Below are 18,624 nucleotides of genomic sequence, written 5' to 3'. Positions count from 1 at the left end.
TCCCACTGCGCTTCAGCGCCCCCCGAAGGTCAGGCAATCGCACTGGAGACCCCCAGCAGAGAGAGAGAGACCCCCAGACTCACTGTACCAAGATGCAGCAGAAGGCCCCCAGAACGTCTGCACGTGTCAGTATCAAGCTTGATCCAAAAGGAACTGCCCAGGGTATAGGGAGGGGCTCCACCCACAGAACAACACCTCCAGGAACTCCCATACAGATTCTTAGCAGAAGAATCTACCGCAAAATGGCTGTGTCGGGTGTACCAGGATAGCCACTAATCTCCTCAGCACATGTGGCTACAAGAAAATGGTGGCCCTGCGTGGCCTGCAGAGCAAACGAGGACCCTCAGGGGGACTCCCAGACTCCACAGAGGGATCGATCAGCAGGTGAGCCCTGGAGGTACAGACCAAGACCCCCCCCTGCATGATCATCTGCCGCCGGCGGCGCACCCCCCATTTGGCCTGGAAACGTGGTCTCAGGACAGAGGGGGTGCGTGACAGGACAGAGGGGGACCGGGATTGTGAGGGTCCGACCGTCCCAGGGAGGGGCCCGCGTCCACCCCAAAATCCGCCAGGGGAAGAGGGGGGAACATTTACTCACCATACCAGGAACACAGGTGGGCACCATCTGCTGACAGGACCCCTCCCTGCTGAAGTGGGGGGACTGTCGGCCAAAAAGGACCGCAGTGACTCGGGCCTAGACCCGGCCGTATGCGACCTGGCGAGACGTTTAACTCGCAGGGCCAGTCCCCGTCCAGTGGGACTATGTTGCGGCAGTCCCAGAGCAGAGCTAAGGCCTGCGCGCGCTCCTTGGCCGGCTGGGGTGACCACTGGATCTATACATCCAGCCCGTCACTCAGATTCGGCATAGTTGCTTGTAGATCTCACAGGAAAAAATCTGGAGGAAAGCTAACTAAAAAGAAAATGACCTAGAAAAAACTTTGCCAGGACTAGAGATCCTAGCAGTGAACTAGGTCCTTATTCCTTACTAGACAGATTAAAACTGACATCCTATGCAGGAAGAGAGGGTGTACCCCCTGGGACTGCCCATAGGCGTAACCAGAACTTTTTTTCTGTCTAGTGTCCTTCTCCTGTAGGGGGCAGCATAAGCCCACTGATATGATTCAGGAACTGCGTCAATGAATGATAGCGAAATTTTTTTTTTCAAAATTGTCGGTCTTTTTTTTGTTTATAGCACAAAAAATAAAAACTGCAGAGATGATCAAATACCACCAAAAGAAAGCTCTATTTGTGGGACATCAATTTAATTTGGGTATAGCATCCCACGACCACGTAATTGTCTGTTAACCCCTTCCCGACCGCCGCCTTTTTACTGCGGCAGTGCGGCCCCCTGCGCAAACTGACGTAGACCTATGTCGGTTGGAGCCTGCAGCTAGGGGGTGAGCGCAACCCACCGTGCAGCGGCATCGGGGAAGCCGATGCACAGGGCAGGCGGCTCCGATTGCCACCTGACACCCGCGATCGCTCCCCACTGAGAGGGAAGAACGGTCAGCTGTTGTAAACACAGCTGAGCGTTCTTAGCCCTGGAAGGATCACAGAGCCCCTGTGATCCTTCTATATAGGATCACAGGTCTCTATGATCATTTCACAAGCCACGCCCCCCCCCCCCCCCAAAGTTAGAATCACTCCCCTAGGCTCACATATAACCTCTTGATCACATCACCCACAATGTTAATCCCTTCCCTGCCAGTGTCATTATTTCAGTAACAGTACATATTTTTAGCACTGATTACTGTAGCAATGTCACTGGTCCCCCCAAAAGTGTCAAAAATGTCAGTTAGGGGTCCGATCTGTCCGCCGCAATGTCGCAGTCCCGCTAAAAATCGCAGATTGCCGCCATTACTAGTAAAAAAAAAAAAAAAACAATAAAAATGACATAAATCTTTCCCGTAGTTAGTAGACGCGATAACTTTTGCGCAAACCAACCAAAATACGCTTATTGCGATTTTATTTACCAAAAAATATGTAGCAGAAAACAAATTGGCATAAAATGTTAAAAAATTTTGATTTTTACATTTTTTTTGAGAATGTTATATAGCAAAAAGTGAAAATATATATATTTTTTTTCAGAATTGTCACTCTTTTTTTGTTTATAGCACAAAAAAAAAAAAAAAATCGCACAGGTGATCAAATACCACCAAAAGAAAGCTCTGTTTGTGGGGGAAAAAAGTACATAAATCTCATTTGGGTACAGCATCACACGATTGCGCAATTGTCTGTTAAATGAATTCAGTGCCGGAATCACAAAAAATGGCCTGGTCATTAAGAGGGAATATCTTCCGGTCCAGAAGTGGTTAAAGCAACACAGTGCTGTATCGCAAAAAATGACCTGGTCATAAAGGGGGTAAACCTTCCGGAGCTGAAGTGGTTAAAAGAGACAAGAATATTATTTATCGGCATACCGCAAAAAAAAAAAGTCAGCTTCTAAACCCCCTTTTATAACAACACAATAGATTTTTTTTTTTTTTCGCTGCCTAGTAACAAAATGGCCGTTAAACACGATATGAAACAAAAGGTCTTTTGAAGCGGTCACGTACGGAAACATTTCCGGTTAGCTTAGCCAATCACAGTGCCCTCGATTAGGGCGTTTACCGTGTAAACCAATCGACAGACGCCAGTGACTCACGTACATCCAATCGTTGCGTTCCGCGTGTCGGGGCGTTCCCCTTCGCCTTCTGTGGCCTGCTCGGATTTTGGAGGCAGTTGCCATTTTGTGGAGTTCGCGCTTCGAGCACGGAGGGTGGTGAGTTGTAGGTGAATACATGGGGGAGATCTCTCTAGAACGACCCCTGTCTGGAGGGTGGTGTGGGGTTGCGCTGAGTAGTTATGAAATGGTGGGAACTAATGTTGGGGTATTTCACTGAAATGTGTGCTGGGGGGTATGAAGCGCGGTGTGTAACGTGTCTGGTCCAGGACAATGCTGGCTATACCCGCAGATATTTGCAGGAAACTTCAGGCAGCTTCACCGTTGTATATGTGTGAAATGATATCTATGGCGGTGGGTTTTCTGGGGTCGTTTGGTTTGCGTTCTGTAGAGGCAGTTTAATAGTAAGTCTTATGTGGGCCCCATTCACATCTGTTCACTGTGTTTTGATAACCCCCTTGAGGGTAGAAATTGATGTACTATACGATAATTAGCCATAACATGACAAACTAGCTCTTTTGGGATGTTCCTGGTTTGCAGTGATCAGGGCCCACCGAAAACCAGTAGTTGATGGGTTGCCCAAAGCTTACCAGTACACGAGGGGAGTGAAGGCTGTCCTGTTTTAGTCCCACCCAATAGGAGAGCTCAGAATGCTGAAAAATGCAATACTGGTTCTGATAGGAAGGTGCCGGAACATAGTACATCGCAGGCTGCTCTGACCCGTGTCCACAGCTAAATGCCTGTGAGTATCAGAACTGGACAATGGAGCAGCGGAAGATGAATCATGTTTTCTTTTACATCATGAGGATGGCTAAGTGGGTGTGTGTCACTTACCTGGGGTATTGGTAGAAGGCTGTATGAGGGTTGTTTTTGTGGCAAAAGGGGGGCCTACACAATATTAGGTGGGTGGTCATAATGTTATGGATGGTGTATTGCAGTGGTCCTCAAACATGGTCCTCAGGGCACACTAACAGGCCAGGTTTGCAAGATAACTGAAATACATCCCAGGTGGTATAATTTGCTGCTCAGTGATTGCAGTACTCTAGTCTGCATCTCCCCAAGGTAAAACTTAAAATCTGGCCTGTTAGTGGGCCCAGAGGACTGGAGTCGAGGACCACTGGTGTATTGTAAGCTCTTCTGAGCAGGGCCCTCTAAATCCCCTTGTATTTTATTGTATATGTACTGTCTCCCTCTAATATTGTAAGTTTGCTGGTGCTATAGAAATCCTTAATAATATGTAGAACAGTGTAAATTGACTGCTGTATTCATAAAAACTCTACACTTTCTGACCCAGATATGCAACAGAAAGAGGGTATTTTTCCAATAGGGAAATGTCTTGGGCACACTGCTGTATGGCTTCCTATAGATTCTTGTGCACAGCTGCAGAAGGATCAGTAAACCTGCTTTGCAGTCAGATTTGTAAAAAGAAAAAAAACCTAAATCTGAGGTTCTGTGTAGGGATCCTATTTTGCTATGCAAGAGTGTAAATACAGGCACACTGATTACTAAGCGGTTAGAGGTGAGACTACACAGAAATGCTGGGGTAAGGTGATATGCTCTGCATGGTGACAGTATCCCTTTAAAGAAGAATTCCAGGTATAGATATTTTTACATAGTTACATTGCTCCGGCTTGGACAAATGTAACCATGCATGTACCATACCTGTGGGAATTTTAGAAACTAGACATGGCTACTACAGTGATCTCCACTAGCTCCTGAGTCCCATGCCAAGTGGCTGCCTTCTGCTTACGAAACACAAAAGGTTACTTGCTCTGCGTGGGAGACATTCAGAGAACCCTCCCAATTTTTTTTTAACTACTTCCCTATTGGTGCATTGTACAGTGCGGCGATCGGGGATATTTAAATAGGTTGGTTGAAAAAAGACAAGTCCACCTGGCTCAACCAATTAAAAAAAAAAAAAAAAAAAACGGAAAACACAACCAAGCAATCCTATACCCACAGTTCATCCAGGGGGAGGTGAAAAACCCCATCAAAGCATGATCCAATTTGCTACAGCGGAGGAAAAATTCCTTCCTGAGAGGCAATCTGATATTCCCTGGAATTAACTTTACCTATAAATATTAGTACCCAGTTATATTATGTACACTGAGGAAAGAATCCAGGCCTTTGTTTTTTTTTTTTTTTTTTTTAAGCAATCTATTGACTTGGCTGGAACGAGGGTATGCAGCGTGTCCCCTCACATATGTTGGCCTCACTGCTTGTGCATACTCTTGGGGGGGGGGGGTGATCTGGGATGAGGCGATGAGACCATCCCTGATGAAATTGGCTCTTTACCAAGTGTCCGGTCATGTTGGCAAACAGCGGTAACTCTCCATTACTGGGTTCTCTTCATCACACATTAATTGTGTGAGGAGGAGATTGTGTAACAGTGAGTTACCAGTTAGAGCGCAAAACAGAGTCCCCAGATTGTCCCCCAAATAAAGAGTGCCTGTCTGCAGCCGTTTAGAGTACCCGTCTCATGGGGTCATTATGTGGGCGTTTTACATTTTCTTGGTGATCCAGGGCCTTCGCAGATGTAATAGGAAGTCAGGAAATTATGTAATTTATGCTCCTAGAACTGAAGGCGCTAGTTTGATGTTGGGTCTCTGTATGTTGCAAGGCTGTGTAAGTCTCACATGTATCGCCATTCTTGGCAAAAATTACACCCCCCCCCCCCCTCAAAATACATTGTGCTATGTCTTGAGTATGGCAATACCACATGTGAGACTTTTACACAGCCTGGACACATACAGAGGCCCAACGTGCAGGGAGCACAATCAGGCGTTCTAGAAGCATAAATCACACACACTTCCTAACAACCGATCACACTTTTGAAGGCCCTGGAGCACCAGGACAATGGAAACGCTCCCAAAATGACCCCGTTTTGGAAAGCAAACGCTCAAAGCGTAATCTAAGGCTGGCCATACACCATACAATTTTCTTATTCAATTTCCTTTAGATTTACCTTCAACTATGTAGTGCAAGGGCCTGCCTGATTACATACAAATTGAAAGTGTTCAGGTTTGAACTTGTATTATATGGTTTTGGTAAATCTAAAGGAAAGTTGAACAAGAAAATTGTATAGTGTATGGCCAGCCTAAGAGGCATGAGTTTTTTTGAATTTGTGTTTTTTTTTTTTTTTTCCCCACAGTTGTTCATTAATAGGATATATATCTAAAACATAGCATGTGCATAGCAAAAATGACCCCCCCAAAATACATTTTGCTACTTATCCTGTTCCTATGTTCCTATGTACATGCTATGTGTTGGAAATATCTTATAAATTGACAATTTTGCATTTATAAAAAAAAATAAAAATGTATTTCGTTCATTGACACACCGCTTCAAATCTTCATAACCATTGGGTTATACTGCCCACTACAGGAGTAGGACACTAGGCATAACAATCTGGCTATGCCCATGGCAGTCCCAAGGGGTATACTCCCTCCCTTACTATAGGCACTTTTTTATAGTTTTTTTTTTTTTTTTTCTGCCTTGTAAGGGGTATAGAACCTAGTTCCTTGCTGGGATCTTTGGTCCTAGAATTTTTTTTTCCGTTTTAGATATATATTTTTTTCTCCTGTATTCTTCCTGTGAGATCTAAAATCACAGACTGGGCTACGGGCTGGATAATCTAGGATCAATGGTCACCCCAGAGTCTGGCGAGCGCACGCAGACCTCAGTTCCACACTACAGGATGGGGCTTGCCTGGGAGTTAAATGCCTCGCGAGGTTTCATGCGACCGGGTCTCTGCCCAAGTCACAGCATTCCTCCTGGTTGACAGCCCCCCATTTCAATAGAGAGGGGTTCTGTCTGGAGCGGTGCCTGCCTGGTATGGCGAGTAGCTCTCCTCCCTCTCCCCCTGGAGGGTTTTGGGGTGGACGTGGGCCCTTCCTTGGGATGGTCAGAACCCTGGCTTCCCCTCTTTCCCGTTAGGCAACCCCCTCACCTGTCTCCCACACCCCCCCCCCCCCCTCTTACCTCCTCCCACTAATGCTGGGACTGTGTGGTTGGTCTGGTACACCTCCTGGGTACTGCCAGCTGTTAAGGGGGGGTTTGTACCTGGTGGTGGCTCCTGCCAGGGCCCTCTTTCCTGCCTCTTCCTGTCTTGAGACCTAGGGATCCCTTCTGGGAACCTCGTGGAGTCGTGCGGGGCTGTCATTTTGTTGTAACCTGTGTTACAATACATGGCGGCCATGTTTGTGTAGTCCGGCGGTGGTTTGCCATTGAAAATGGAAGCAGCCATGAGAGTGGAGCCCTGTGCGTTGTGATTACGGCAGTGGGAGCCCCTCCTCATCCCGTGGTACTGACTCCTGGATCCTTTCACTTTCTGATTGCTGTGCATGGAGTGCAGTTTACCCTGGTGGCTGCAGGAGCCTGTTTCTGCTGGGTAGTGAGTCTGGAGGGGTTCTCTCCCTCTCTGCTGAGGATCGCTTGGTGCTGCCAGTGCGGTGGGTGTTGTCCCTTGCAGTGTTTAACACTTTTTGTGGGTCCCCCTAGTGACTTATGGAGTCTTTGGAGCACATCTTCCCACATGATCCCCTCTCTGAGGCTGCGGGGCCCTCTGCGTCCCAACCTTCTATCAATGCACAGATGGCGGTCCTGGAGTCCTTTGTGTCCCGGGTAGAGGTGGTCTTTGTGTGACAGGCTAGAAAAATAGCCCCCTGCCTCCTCTCATCAGATCCTGAATCTGGTTTGGCGGATGTGGGTCACCCTGCTGGGTCTGCAACCACGTGCCTGGAATCCTGATAGAATTCCTCAATTTCTGCAACCGCACACGAAAAAGGTGCTGGTGGAAGCACTGATTAGATTTGTGCACGAGACTTTAAAGATGGTGGATGCAGCTGCGAAGGAGGTGCTGGTTCCTTTTGGCACTCGCAAGCCTTCCAGAGCGGCAAAGATGTTTCCTTTCCCCGCCTATTTTGACAGAATTGTCCCTAAAGAGTGAGGGCGACCAAAGTATCCCTGCGGGGTCAGTAAGCACCCTACTAGCCATTACCCCTATGAGGAGTCCCTTCTTAAATGGACTTTTCCACTGGGGGTGGACCCTCTGGTTTCCAGATTGAACAAGGCAACCATGATTCCGGTTGAAGAGTCCCCAACCTTTAAAGATCCGGCTGACAGGAAGGCAGAGGCTGTGGCCCACAATATGTACTCTCTGGCTGGTTCGGCACTGAGGCCGGTATTCAGCATTGTCCTGGTGTAGTAAACTCTGACCGAGTGGGCTATGCTTTTACGCTGTGACCTGGAAGAAAAATAGCTCCCCCCTGCCTTTGCTGAGCTGGCGGACCAACTGGTCTAGGAGCTACAGTTTCTGTGATGCCTCTTTGGATGCAGCTCCCCTAATGGCTTGGTTCTCTGTTTTGGCAGTGGTCCTTCGGCATGTCTTTTTGCCTCAAATGCTGGTCTGTGGAGCAGACTTCTAAAAACTGGACTGGTCTTCCCTTTCAAGGAGATTGCCTGTTTGAGTTACCCTGGATGATGACATAAAAGGTCTCACGGGGGGGGGGGGGGGGTCAAGGAATATCTTAGGCGTAGCCTTCCTTTTTGGCTCATAAGTAGGTTTTTTTTTTTTTTTTTTTACCCCGTCTCTCAGGGTTGACTGACCAGGGCTCGAGGCCTTTCAGGGCTGTCTCTGGAGGATCCATACGAACCTGGTCTGGCAAGCCGAGAGCGGGTTTCTCCAGACCCGCGGACAAGGCTTCTTCAGCATGAAGGTGCGCCCTCACCCGTATCGAGAGGGAGGGGGGGGGGGCGTTTCTGGACCTGTGGATTTTCCTAGTGCAAGACAAGTGGGTCCACAAAAGAGAGGTGCAGTAGTTTGTGGCTGCAGATGCTGCTTTTGCTTTTGGCCGTAAGGTTCTGCAGGCTGCTGTTTAGAGGACCTGATCCTCTTCGAGAGTGTATTTGTTTTTTTTTTCAGATGGGCTCCAGTTGTTTTGGTTTGCTATGGTTTAGCCTTGAATTTTTTTGCTGTTCCAACCCCTCATGTTTAACGCTGCTTTGGGACGTCTCAACGGTTATGAAGATCTGCAGATGTCCGTCAATGAACGAAAAAGAAAATGGGATTTTAGACTTGCCATAAAATCCGTTCCTTGGATGTTCATTGACACAGCACCCTCTCTGTGAAGTTGTAGTTCTTCAGACACTGCTTGTAATGGGGGGGCTGTCGGCCAGGAGGAACTCTGCGACTCAGGCCGAGGCCAGGCCATATGCAACCTTGCGAGACGTTTAACTCGCAGGCCAGCCCCCTGTCCAGAGGGTTATTGTCTTTTATAGGTTTCTGTACTAACAGGAAGGCTGGCATATCCCAATAACAAATGGCAGTATAAATCTGGCGGAAGCTTGAGGCTTTCACCTTTTTCTTAGCTATATACAAAAAAAATGTTTTGGCTGGAACAAGGCATTAGTTTAACCAGAAATGTTTATTTACTGTGGAAGTTATCATTGCTGACTGTTCCATTGGAACAATATAACCTCACTATTTGGCTAGTGCTGAATACCGAAAAAGTTGAGTGGAGATATGAAAAATTTAGGGTAGTCTTCGGGAGCAAGAGATGAGCAGATGTTTCTTTGTTCTACTTTAACTTGTTCAACTGTCGGATTGGGATAATACCTCCATTTTTGCTTCACAATTCTGTCACTTCTCTTGGTTGGGACAGGGGATCAATAAAAAAAATCTGACAGCTATGCCTCCCTAATTCCGTCTAAAATTTGTTTAGGTCAGTGTCTGCTGTGACTGAGCACTAAAACAGCTTATTTTGCTATAGTTACCTGTTAATGGTTTCCCTTATTTCTTTTCTCAGGGTTTTCAAAATGGTGAAGCTATTTGTAGGTAACCTTCCTCCTGCGGCAACTCAAGCCGAGCTCAAATCTCTCTTTGAGCAGTTTGGTAATGTATCGGAGTGCGACATCATAACAAATTATGCCTTTGTTCACATGGAAGACAAAAAGTCTGCAGATGAAGCTGTGAATAATCTGAATCAGTGTAAACTTCATGGTGTTCCCATCAATGTGGAACACAGTAGAGGCAAACCTCGGGCTTCCACCAAGCTTCATGTTAGCAGCCTTAGCCCTGACTGCAGTAGTGACGAGCTACGGGAAAAATTTGAGGAATATGGGAGCGTGCTGGAGTGCGACATAGTTAAAGATTATGCCTTTGTTCACATGGAGAAAGCAGAAGAAGCCTTGGAGGCCATCCGAAATCTAAACAACTTGGAAATCAAAGGTGAAATTTTATTTGACAGCTGGTAAAACATGTTAGTTTTAGGGATCTTTAATGAGGTGTAATTGTGATGTCTTGTTAAAATAGAAGTTTTGTGGGGGGTTACTAAAAAAAAAAAACCTATATGCTGCAGCTTTCCTCTGTCTGCTCAAAGACTGAAGACTGAGTGATCACATGACCTCCGGTTGCCCAGTTCTCGCTCTTCTGAGTGGAGAGTGACTGCCAGTCTCCACTCTGCTCCTCCCATGTTCACTGGAGCGCCAGGCGGGAGAAGGTGGGCACAGCTGGCTTTGGTTCTCAGCCACACTGCTGACAGCCTGAGCCAGCTGTTCATCAGGTAGCTGTGTGGATCCTGACAATATGGTTGGGTTCCTTTCAGAGCCTGAAATATCCGCTGACAGACTTTCACCACAGCAGAGAGCTTATTGGTTCAAGGCTCTTGGTTTACAAGAAATTCCACCTGCCGGTGACCAAAAAGTGAATGAACAGTGCTTTACAGAATTACTAATTTATCTGTAGCTGCCAGAGAAAGCAGCAATAGTGGTGTCAAGGCTGCGGCATGTTTCATGCTGTTTACATGAGGATGAAGTTGGTATAGACACAAAGGGGAGACATATTGGAAGCCAGCACTTATGTATTTGTACTTGATTATGAACAGGCCATTTTTTTTTTTTTTCTTTCAGGGACCAGTGACACTAATACAGTGATCAGAGCCAAAAACATGCACCGTCACTGTACTAATGACACTGGCTGGGAAGGTGTCAAAGAGGAAGAAACACCCCCCCCCCCCCCCAAAAAAAATGAAGAAAAAAAAAAAACCCTGTAAGACAAAGGCATAATGAGCTAGTATGCATGGCTCTCTGCCTAATGATTGGTGGGTGCCATAATCCAGGGCTTGACAAATTTGCCTGAAATCTAGGAGCCAGCTAAATGTTAGGAGCCAGTTTTTTTTTTTTTTTTTAAACTAACAACCAAGCTTTATTTAATAAAACGGATACTAAATTTACACATGAATACGACTAGAACCCCACTCTCCTCTATAGCGCAATTGGATGGAAACCGACTGCCTGTCTCTTTCCATCCGATGCCATCTGATCCGATCCACGGTCAGGATGGATAGAAAATAGAACCACCATCCGCCTGTTTTTGGCGGACAGGATCAGATGGCGGCAGATTACTGCTCCATAGAGGAGAATGAAGGGTCCGATCAGGTCTGCCTGAAAAACTGACAGGCGGACCTAATCAGACAGCCCGTGTCAAAGGGGCCTTCGGCTGTGGCATGGCGATGAGGGGAAAAAAGATTTTTATATATATATATATATATATATATATATATATATATATATATATATATATATATATATATATATATATATAATATGAAAAAAATATTTTTTTAGAATTTAAAAAACAAATTAATAACCACACTCCCTGTCAAGCAAAGGTAACTGGACAGGGAGATGAAGCCTGCAAAAACTTCCCTCATCTCTTGGGACGAGATGGGAATGCATTGAGAACAGACAGTGGAAACAGTCATTACTCCCGGCCACCACAAGAGGGCGCCAGTTCCACATTTGAAGCCTCTCTTCTCACTGAAAAGCCGGGGCCTCAATTTTTGGACGGCGCGGAAGTCCGTGCACTCGGGGAGGAGGTGGGGGCGCAAAAGGGACAGGACACCTCCTGCAGGGCACCCCAGGTGCCAGGTTGCTAATTCTAGTCGCAAATGCGATCTGGCACCCGGGGTTTGTCGAGCCCTGCCATAATCGGTGTATAACCACAGCGGGAGCAATTCGCCAGGGGCACAGAAGTGTCGGATCACGTACTAGGTATGTGATCCAGCACAGCAGTGCCACCTTGCTGCAGTATCACTGCATTATACTGGCGGCAAGTGGTATACTAGGGGCAAGTGCTACATGTACATGGTCCCCTGGGGATTAAAAAAATATGTTGTGGTGAAATTACTTTGTCCTTTCTCGTAGCTCAGGGATAAGTTGACATCAGTGAGTTGAATAACCCTCTGGGAGGGGGTGGGTTGTGGTCCTGTGTCTGGGCACGGAGCTGTGACTCAGCTCAGGGGGGCACTCAGCAGGAGGGTGGGGACAGGAGCACAGAAGAGGGACCCGGGAAGGGGAGGGTCTGGCCACTCTGCAAAACCACTGCACAAGGCAGGTAAGTATAACATGTGTTTGGTAAAGATTAAAAATAATCCCTTTAAAGGCAAGTGCCTAAAGTTCTTGCAAATGAGGAGAGAAGAAAAACATTTCCAAAAGTTTTAGGCCTGGAAATTCTGAATGGACCCTTTACAGCAAACTATGCAATGAAAAGCAGTGATATTTAGTTGGCATATATTGCAATACATATTTAAGCCGACCAACTGCTTCAAAATCGCTTTTCTGGCCAGTCCTACACTGCCTTGCCACTGCAAATGCTACGGTTGTCACCATGCCAACATGAGGCTTAAAGACCCAAGGTGGGGGAGAGAAACTAGGTTATGATCTGGTCACTGACCTGCTTTAAAACCGAGAAGATATACTGGGCTCAAATCCCTATAGCTTGTACATGTATTTAAACTATAAGGTGCTAAAGGGGTATGACCACATATTTAACACTACAAACTCTGGACTGGCCAGAAGAGGGATTACTTTGACACAGGGTGGTCTGCTTAAACATGTATTGCAATATATGTGCATTAAATATCTGTTTTTCATTGAATAGTTTGCTGAAAAGAGTGTAGCAGTAGGCAGGGTCCATCCAGAATTTGTAATGTTATGTGGCCACACCCCTTTAGCACCTGATAGTTTAAATACATGTACAAGCTATTGTTTAAATGCATGTACAAGCTATTGGGATTAAAGCACAGGTGTGTATAATTTCTCTTCAAAGGTTTAGGCCTAATGCCCCATACACACGTGCAGATTATCTGCAGACTTTTGTCTGCAGACTTACCAAAACCATATAATATGAGGTCAAACCTAAACACTTTCAATTTGTATGCAATCCGGCAGGCCCTTGCACTACATAGAAAAGGTAAGTCTGCAGACAAAAGTCTGCAGATAATCTGCACGTGTGTATGGGGCATAATTCACACGTTCTGCTTGATCACGGCAGCCCGTTGATTTGAATAGGCGGGCCTGCCATGCCTCCTGAAATGCAGGGAAAAGATCCCTGCTCCATTTTTGGAATTGCAGCCTGCGCAGGGACTGCAAGCACACAGCTGTTTCCAGTGCGAGCCATTAGGATTATTGGCACCCTTACGCATTATCTGCGTTTTTTTTTTTTTTTTCTGTGTGGGTGGCTGAGGGAACAGGTGCGGTTCTGCAGCAGTAATCACCCGCACATATGTAAACCTAGCCTTAGGCTCAGTTCACATGTCAGCGTATGGATCGCGGGCAGAATCGCCGCAATTCCGCCCGCGATCCGGAGATTATTGCAAATCGCGGGATGCCTGTGCATTGCCCGTGATTTGCAATAGCCCCCCAAACGCTGAGCGATGTTGCCGCGATTTCCGCCTGCCGAATCGCGGTAACATCGTGCAAAAAAAATCGCGGGATGCAATACGCTCCAAAGAAGCTCTTGTACTTTTTTGGGCGTAATGCGTCCCGTGATTTTTTTTTTCTGCGCGATGTTACCGCTATTCGGCAGGCGGAAATCGCGGCAACATCGCTCAGCGTTTGGGGGGCTATTGCAAATCACGGGCAACGCACAGGCGTCCCGCAATTTGCAATCTCCGGATCGCGGGCGGAATCTCGCCGCGATCCATACGCTGACATGTGAACGGAGCCTTAGATTATTTTTTAATATCTTGTATACTAATGAAAGCTAATAACATTTTATTTTAAGAAGCTTATTAAATTTGATAAAGGGTGCTATTTTTCTGACTTCTAGAGAGCCTCTCTGATGCAGACTGGTGAGTATAATGTAATGGGTGAAAGAAAAAAGTATTGGTGTTGGTACAACACTTTAAAAGTAGCTAAAGTGTATCAAAACAACTTCTGCTCCTTGCCAAATGATTAGACCCCTTATTTCACTGAGGTTTTGTGCTTCCTTGTTCTCCTGAGGATTTTCTTTTTAACAAAATGCATTTGGTGGAGAATGTTGTCTGACATCCTCACGCACCACGTTTTTAGAGCAAATCCTGAATGTGCATGTACAGTTACGGCTGTGAGTAGATTTTCTGAATGCATATAAGGCAATTTTCAGTAACTATGAGTTGCGCATTTTCGTTTTTAATTACTTTGTATCTTGGCTTGACAGATTTGCTTCCAATTTGGGATCCAGATAAAAAAACGTTGGGAGCCAGGTTTTTTTTTTTTTTACAAACCAAGCTTTAATGACCATACCCTTCACTTATGTAGGCTGAAAAAAACTTGGGTGCCAGGATGCAATTTCCAGTCACCATGGCGACCTGGGATTTGTCACGCCCTGCACTAGAGAATAAAATAGTGGTAGTTCCAATCTTTTATGTCACACGATATTACCGTAAAGTTCTAAGAAGCGCAAAATTTCATTAAACAGTTTTTGCACTAAACATGCCCTATGTGTTGAACCCCATATTTGCATGCACCTGTGAAATGGGTAACAAACTTCTGTACCCTATAATTTCCATAGGCAGTGCTTTAAAAGCCCCCTATAGGTCATCAGTTTAGTGTTACGAAGGAGGTCTGGTGCTAGAATTATTGCTCTCATTCCGGCATGTGTGGTGAAATGTAACATGTAATGGCAATCTGTTTTCAGGCTTGGGTGCAACTTAAAATTTTGGTTATAGAGAGATAGTGTGTGTGTGTGTGTGTGTGTGTATATATATATATATATAAAATAATAATGATAATGATAATAATAATAATAATAATAATGATAATAATAATAATATACAGGGCTTGACAAATTTTCCTGAAATCTAGGAGCCAGCTAAAAGTTAGGAGCCAGTTTTTTTTTTTTTTTTTTTAAACTAACAACCAAGCTTTATTTACTAAAACGGATACAAAATTTACACATAAATACGACTAGAACTCCTCTCCTCTATAGCGCAATTGGATGGAAACTGTCTGTCTCTTTCTATCCGATGCCATCTGATCCGATCCACGGGATGGATAGAAAATAGAACCACCATCCGTCTGTTTTTGGCGGACAGGATCAGATGGCGGCAGATTACTGCTCCATATAGGAGAATGAAGGGTCCGATCAGGTCTGCCTGAAAAACTGACAGGCGGACCTGATCAGACAGCCCGTGTCAAAGGGGCCTTCGGCTGTGGCATGGCGATGAGGGAAAAAAAAGATTATATATATATATATATATATATATATATATATATATATATATATATATATATATATATATATATATATATATATATATATATATTTAGAATTTAAAGCCCGTGTGAATTTTTTTCTATTTTTGTTTAATAATAATAATTGGAAAAAAATATTTATTTTTTTTACATTTAAAAAATAAATTAAATAACTACACTCCCTGTCAAAGGTAACTAACTGGACAGGGAGATGGGAATGCATTGAGAACAAACAGGCAGTGGGAACAGTCATTACAACAGTGATTACTCCCGGCCACCACATGAGGGTGCCAGTTCCCCATTGGAAGCCTCATCTCAAGAAGGCCGAAAAGCCGGGGCCTCATTTTCAGACTGCGCGGAAGTCCGTGCAAAAATGGCAGAGCACCCCAGGCGCCAGGTCGCTAATTCTAGTCGCAAATGCGACCTGGCGCCCGGGGATTGTCGAGTCCTGTATGTATGTAGTAACCACTTCCCGAAAGCCGAAGTACCTGAAGTGCTTGTACTGTGGGCTGCAGGCGTCAATCCGGTGCAGTGTTTCTATTTTTTATTTTTTTTTTAGAACCAGCGGTTGGCTTTCTGGTGATTAACTGAATGCGGCTCAGCAGCTGCTTGCCGTTATCCCAGCCGAAGGGGGTGTCCCGCCGCTCTGTTCGGGTCTCCCATCCCACCAAGAGACCTGAGCAACCAGCAGGCACGTCTGTTGGCTGGTTAGTCCTGTACTAAGCTGGATTAGGCTTGAGTCAGGACTCCAAGTTAACGGCACCAATTAAAAAAAAAAAAAAAAAAACATATGCAAAAATGCCGATCTCTGCACTTTTGAAGTGCATTGGAGGGGTTTGGGGTCCAGATTCGTCCATAAAAAGTACCGGTCACTGCCTATTAATTAAAGTGCCCCGGTGAGCTTACGCACCAAAAAAGTGCATATGTAGTCACGCCGGCAAATGTAAATGTTGTTCAAATCACACATGTGAGGTATCGCCGCAATCGTCAGTGAGATCAATAATTTTAGCAAAAGGCCTCCCCTAACTCGAAACTGGTAACCGTTAAAACTTTTTAAAGCCTCGCCTATGGAGATTTTTAGGTATCGTAGTTTGTTGTCATTCCATGAGAGTGCGCAATTTTTAGTCGTAACATGTTGGGTGTCCATTTACTTGGTGTGACAATCTTTTACAATAAACAAAAAAAATTGGGCTAACTTTACTGTTTTTTGAACAGTGTGGCGGATACAATGTTTCAGGTAAGCGTTCAGCTTGATTTTAGCATAAAATAAAATAAGTTATGAGAAACTTATTTTTTTTCCTTCTCATTGTGTACATGAAACCCACTTGGCAGCTTATCATTCATAACTAAACATATACTACTAATGTTCTCACGTGCTGTGTACACTAGTGCCCCACCCCAAAAATTACTGCTTTTCCGTGTTTTTATAAATGCACCTCAGTGTTTAAACTTTGTAAAAACATAATCAATAAGCTATATAATTCTTTTTCCTACTTTTTTTTTTTTTTTTTTTTTTGATTTTCTGCTTCAAATCAAAAATTTTTAGAGAACTGTTTGAATTATATGTTTGAAACTTACCCTTCAACTGTTTGTATTTTGTTTTATTCACCTCCAGTATCAGATGTAATGTCTTGTATCTCTAGTACTTTCAGAGAAGGTAATTGTTCCCAGACTTCTCACCATGAACCCTTGTCGCGTGTTCTCTCTTAAAGGGAAAAAGATGCACGTTCAGCTTTCTACAAGCCGTCTGCGAGTAACACCGGGGATGGGAGAACAAAGTCGATGCTACCGTTGCGGGAAGAGCGGCCACTGGTCTGGAATGTGCCCCTTAGACCAAATGGCTCAGGAGCTGGGGCCACCTTATCACGATCCTTTCTCTGATCCTTATGTCCCAATGCGCAGTGCGGCGGCTGCCTACGCTGAGCGTATGTTATATGATGAACGCCGCAGCCTCATAGACTACTACCATCGTTACCGTATCCGCCCGTCATCGTATGATACCTTTATGGATCGTCGACTGCCTCCTATCCCCCCACCATCAATGTCCACTTTATCACACAGAAAGCGTTTGGAATCCTATCCATATGAGAGGCATTTGTTGCCACCTCCACCTCCGCTTCCCAGCTATTATTCACGAGATCGAAGCCCCATACGTCGTGCCACTGCAACAGCTGGTGTGGAGGGATATGGTGTGGAACGCAGATTAAACCCTGCCATACGGAATTCTCTCTATGACACTCCACGATACATGCGGGATTCCTATGCTGACCGGTCGCGGTTTTACTAGATTGACGAGGTGAGGCTTTATAGTTTATACTTTATTTCCTTCCATGTATCCTTTTTGTGTGCTGCTTCGGGTCAACACTGCCATTTTGTAGGTTTCAGTTTTTTGTGTTTTTTTTTCAAACCGTGCAATTTTCACAGCGCGCTATTTGAAGACGTGTCGTACACATAGAACGCTCTAACATAGTTGAGACAAATCTAATTCCAAGTTGGTATGCCATTTCAAAAGAAGTTGCCTTGCGTTTCTTAAACAGGATAGATGCTTGTAGAAACATGGGTTTATACGTTTGCTATCATTTTAAGCTTAATGTTGCTCAGAGAAGACCATTAAGGAGTGTCTTTGAATCAATAACTAGGATATTCTGGTAAAAGGTTACAGGTAGGTAGTTAAAATGAATCTAACCATTTTCACTAGCTGATCTTTCTTTGAAAGAAACACCCAATGTGGCTGTAGAGCAATGGTAATAATCGGTACTTGACCTATTTTGCACAGTGACTGATACTGCTTTTAATGACAGCCCTTAAGTACAACAAAAAAACTTCACCCCCCCCCTTTTTTTGGGGTGATCCATGTTTTGGTGATTTCACCCCCGCCCCCTCCATTCTAATCCATCTCCACTGTGTCTAAAACGTAATAACAAAGTTTTTTTGCCTTTTTAGTTATACTTTCACTTAACCCAGGACAAGTGTGCAGTTTAGGTGTTTTGCTTTACATTATGGGTTATAGATACTGACCAAGTGTGCAGTTAAAGCTTCTGACATGCATACTTTTCTGAGTCAGGGGGTCAACTTGACAGCAATGGTTGAGCAATTGTGGGGAAAATGTAATCAATGAGAATTGTAGCTATTAATGTATTCAGGCATTTAGCACCTGAACACAAGTTAATGTACCAATAAAGTGGTCCCCTAAAATCCCCATAAATTAAGTTCTGCCTTTTTTGAGGACCAGCATAGAGCAACCATCCCATATTAATGTATAGTGATAGGCAGGTATTTTCTCTTGCCATGCACTATTAGGGAATATCTCATGAGATTTTTTTTTTTTGTCTTTTATTTTTTGGAGGGTTTTAAAATTAAAATGGAAGGGTCACTGCATTCTTAGTGTGAACATTTTAACATGCAGTGTTATTTGAAAAGAAATTCTTTACAGGTTTGCAGCTATT

The 18,624-nt window shown here is 44.7% G+C and overlaps 1 protein-coding gene across 1 annotated transcript; it reads left to right on the top strand.

Moving 5' to 3' along the window:
- Nucleotides 1-2,663: 2,663 nt before the first annotated feature.
- Nucleotides 2,664-17,465, top strand: RBM4B (RNA binding motif protein 4B; the record flags this gene model as incomplete). The annotated part of the gene is made up of 3 exons (XM_082270812.1): nt 2,664-2,761; nt 9,469-9,890; nt 16,891-17,465. The coding sequence occupies exons 2-3, from the start codon at nt 9,479-9,481 to the stop codon at nt 17,463-17,465; spliced, it is 987 nt and encodes a 328-aa protein (XP_082126938.1). The 5' UTR covers nt 2,664-2,761; nt 9,469-9,478.
- Between the last annotated feature and the right edge of the window lie 1,159 nt (nt 17,466-18,624).

Source organism: Pelophylax lessonae (genome assembly GCF_965119305.1).
Source record: "Pelophylax lessonae genome assembly, chromosome: 10".
In the NCBI taxonomy this organism is placed as follows: domain Eukaryota; kingdom Metazoa; phylum Chordata; class Amphibia; order Anura; family Ranidae; genus Pelophylax; species Pelophylax lessonae.
Note: the sequence above shows the minus strand (reverse complement) of the source record. Positions and strands in the feature narration are given on the sequence as shown.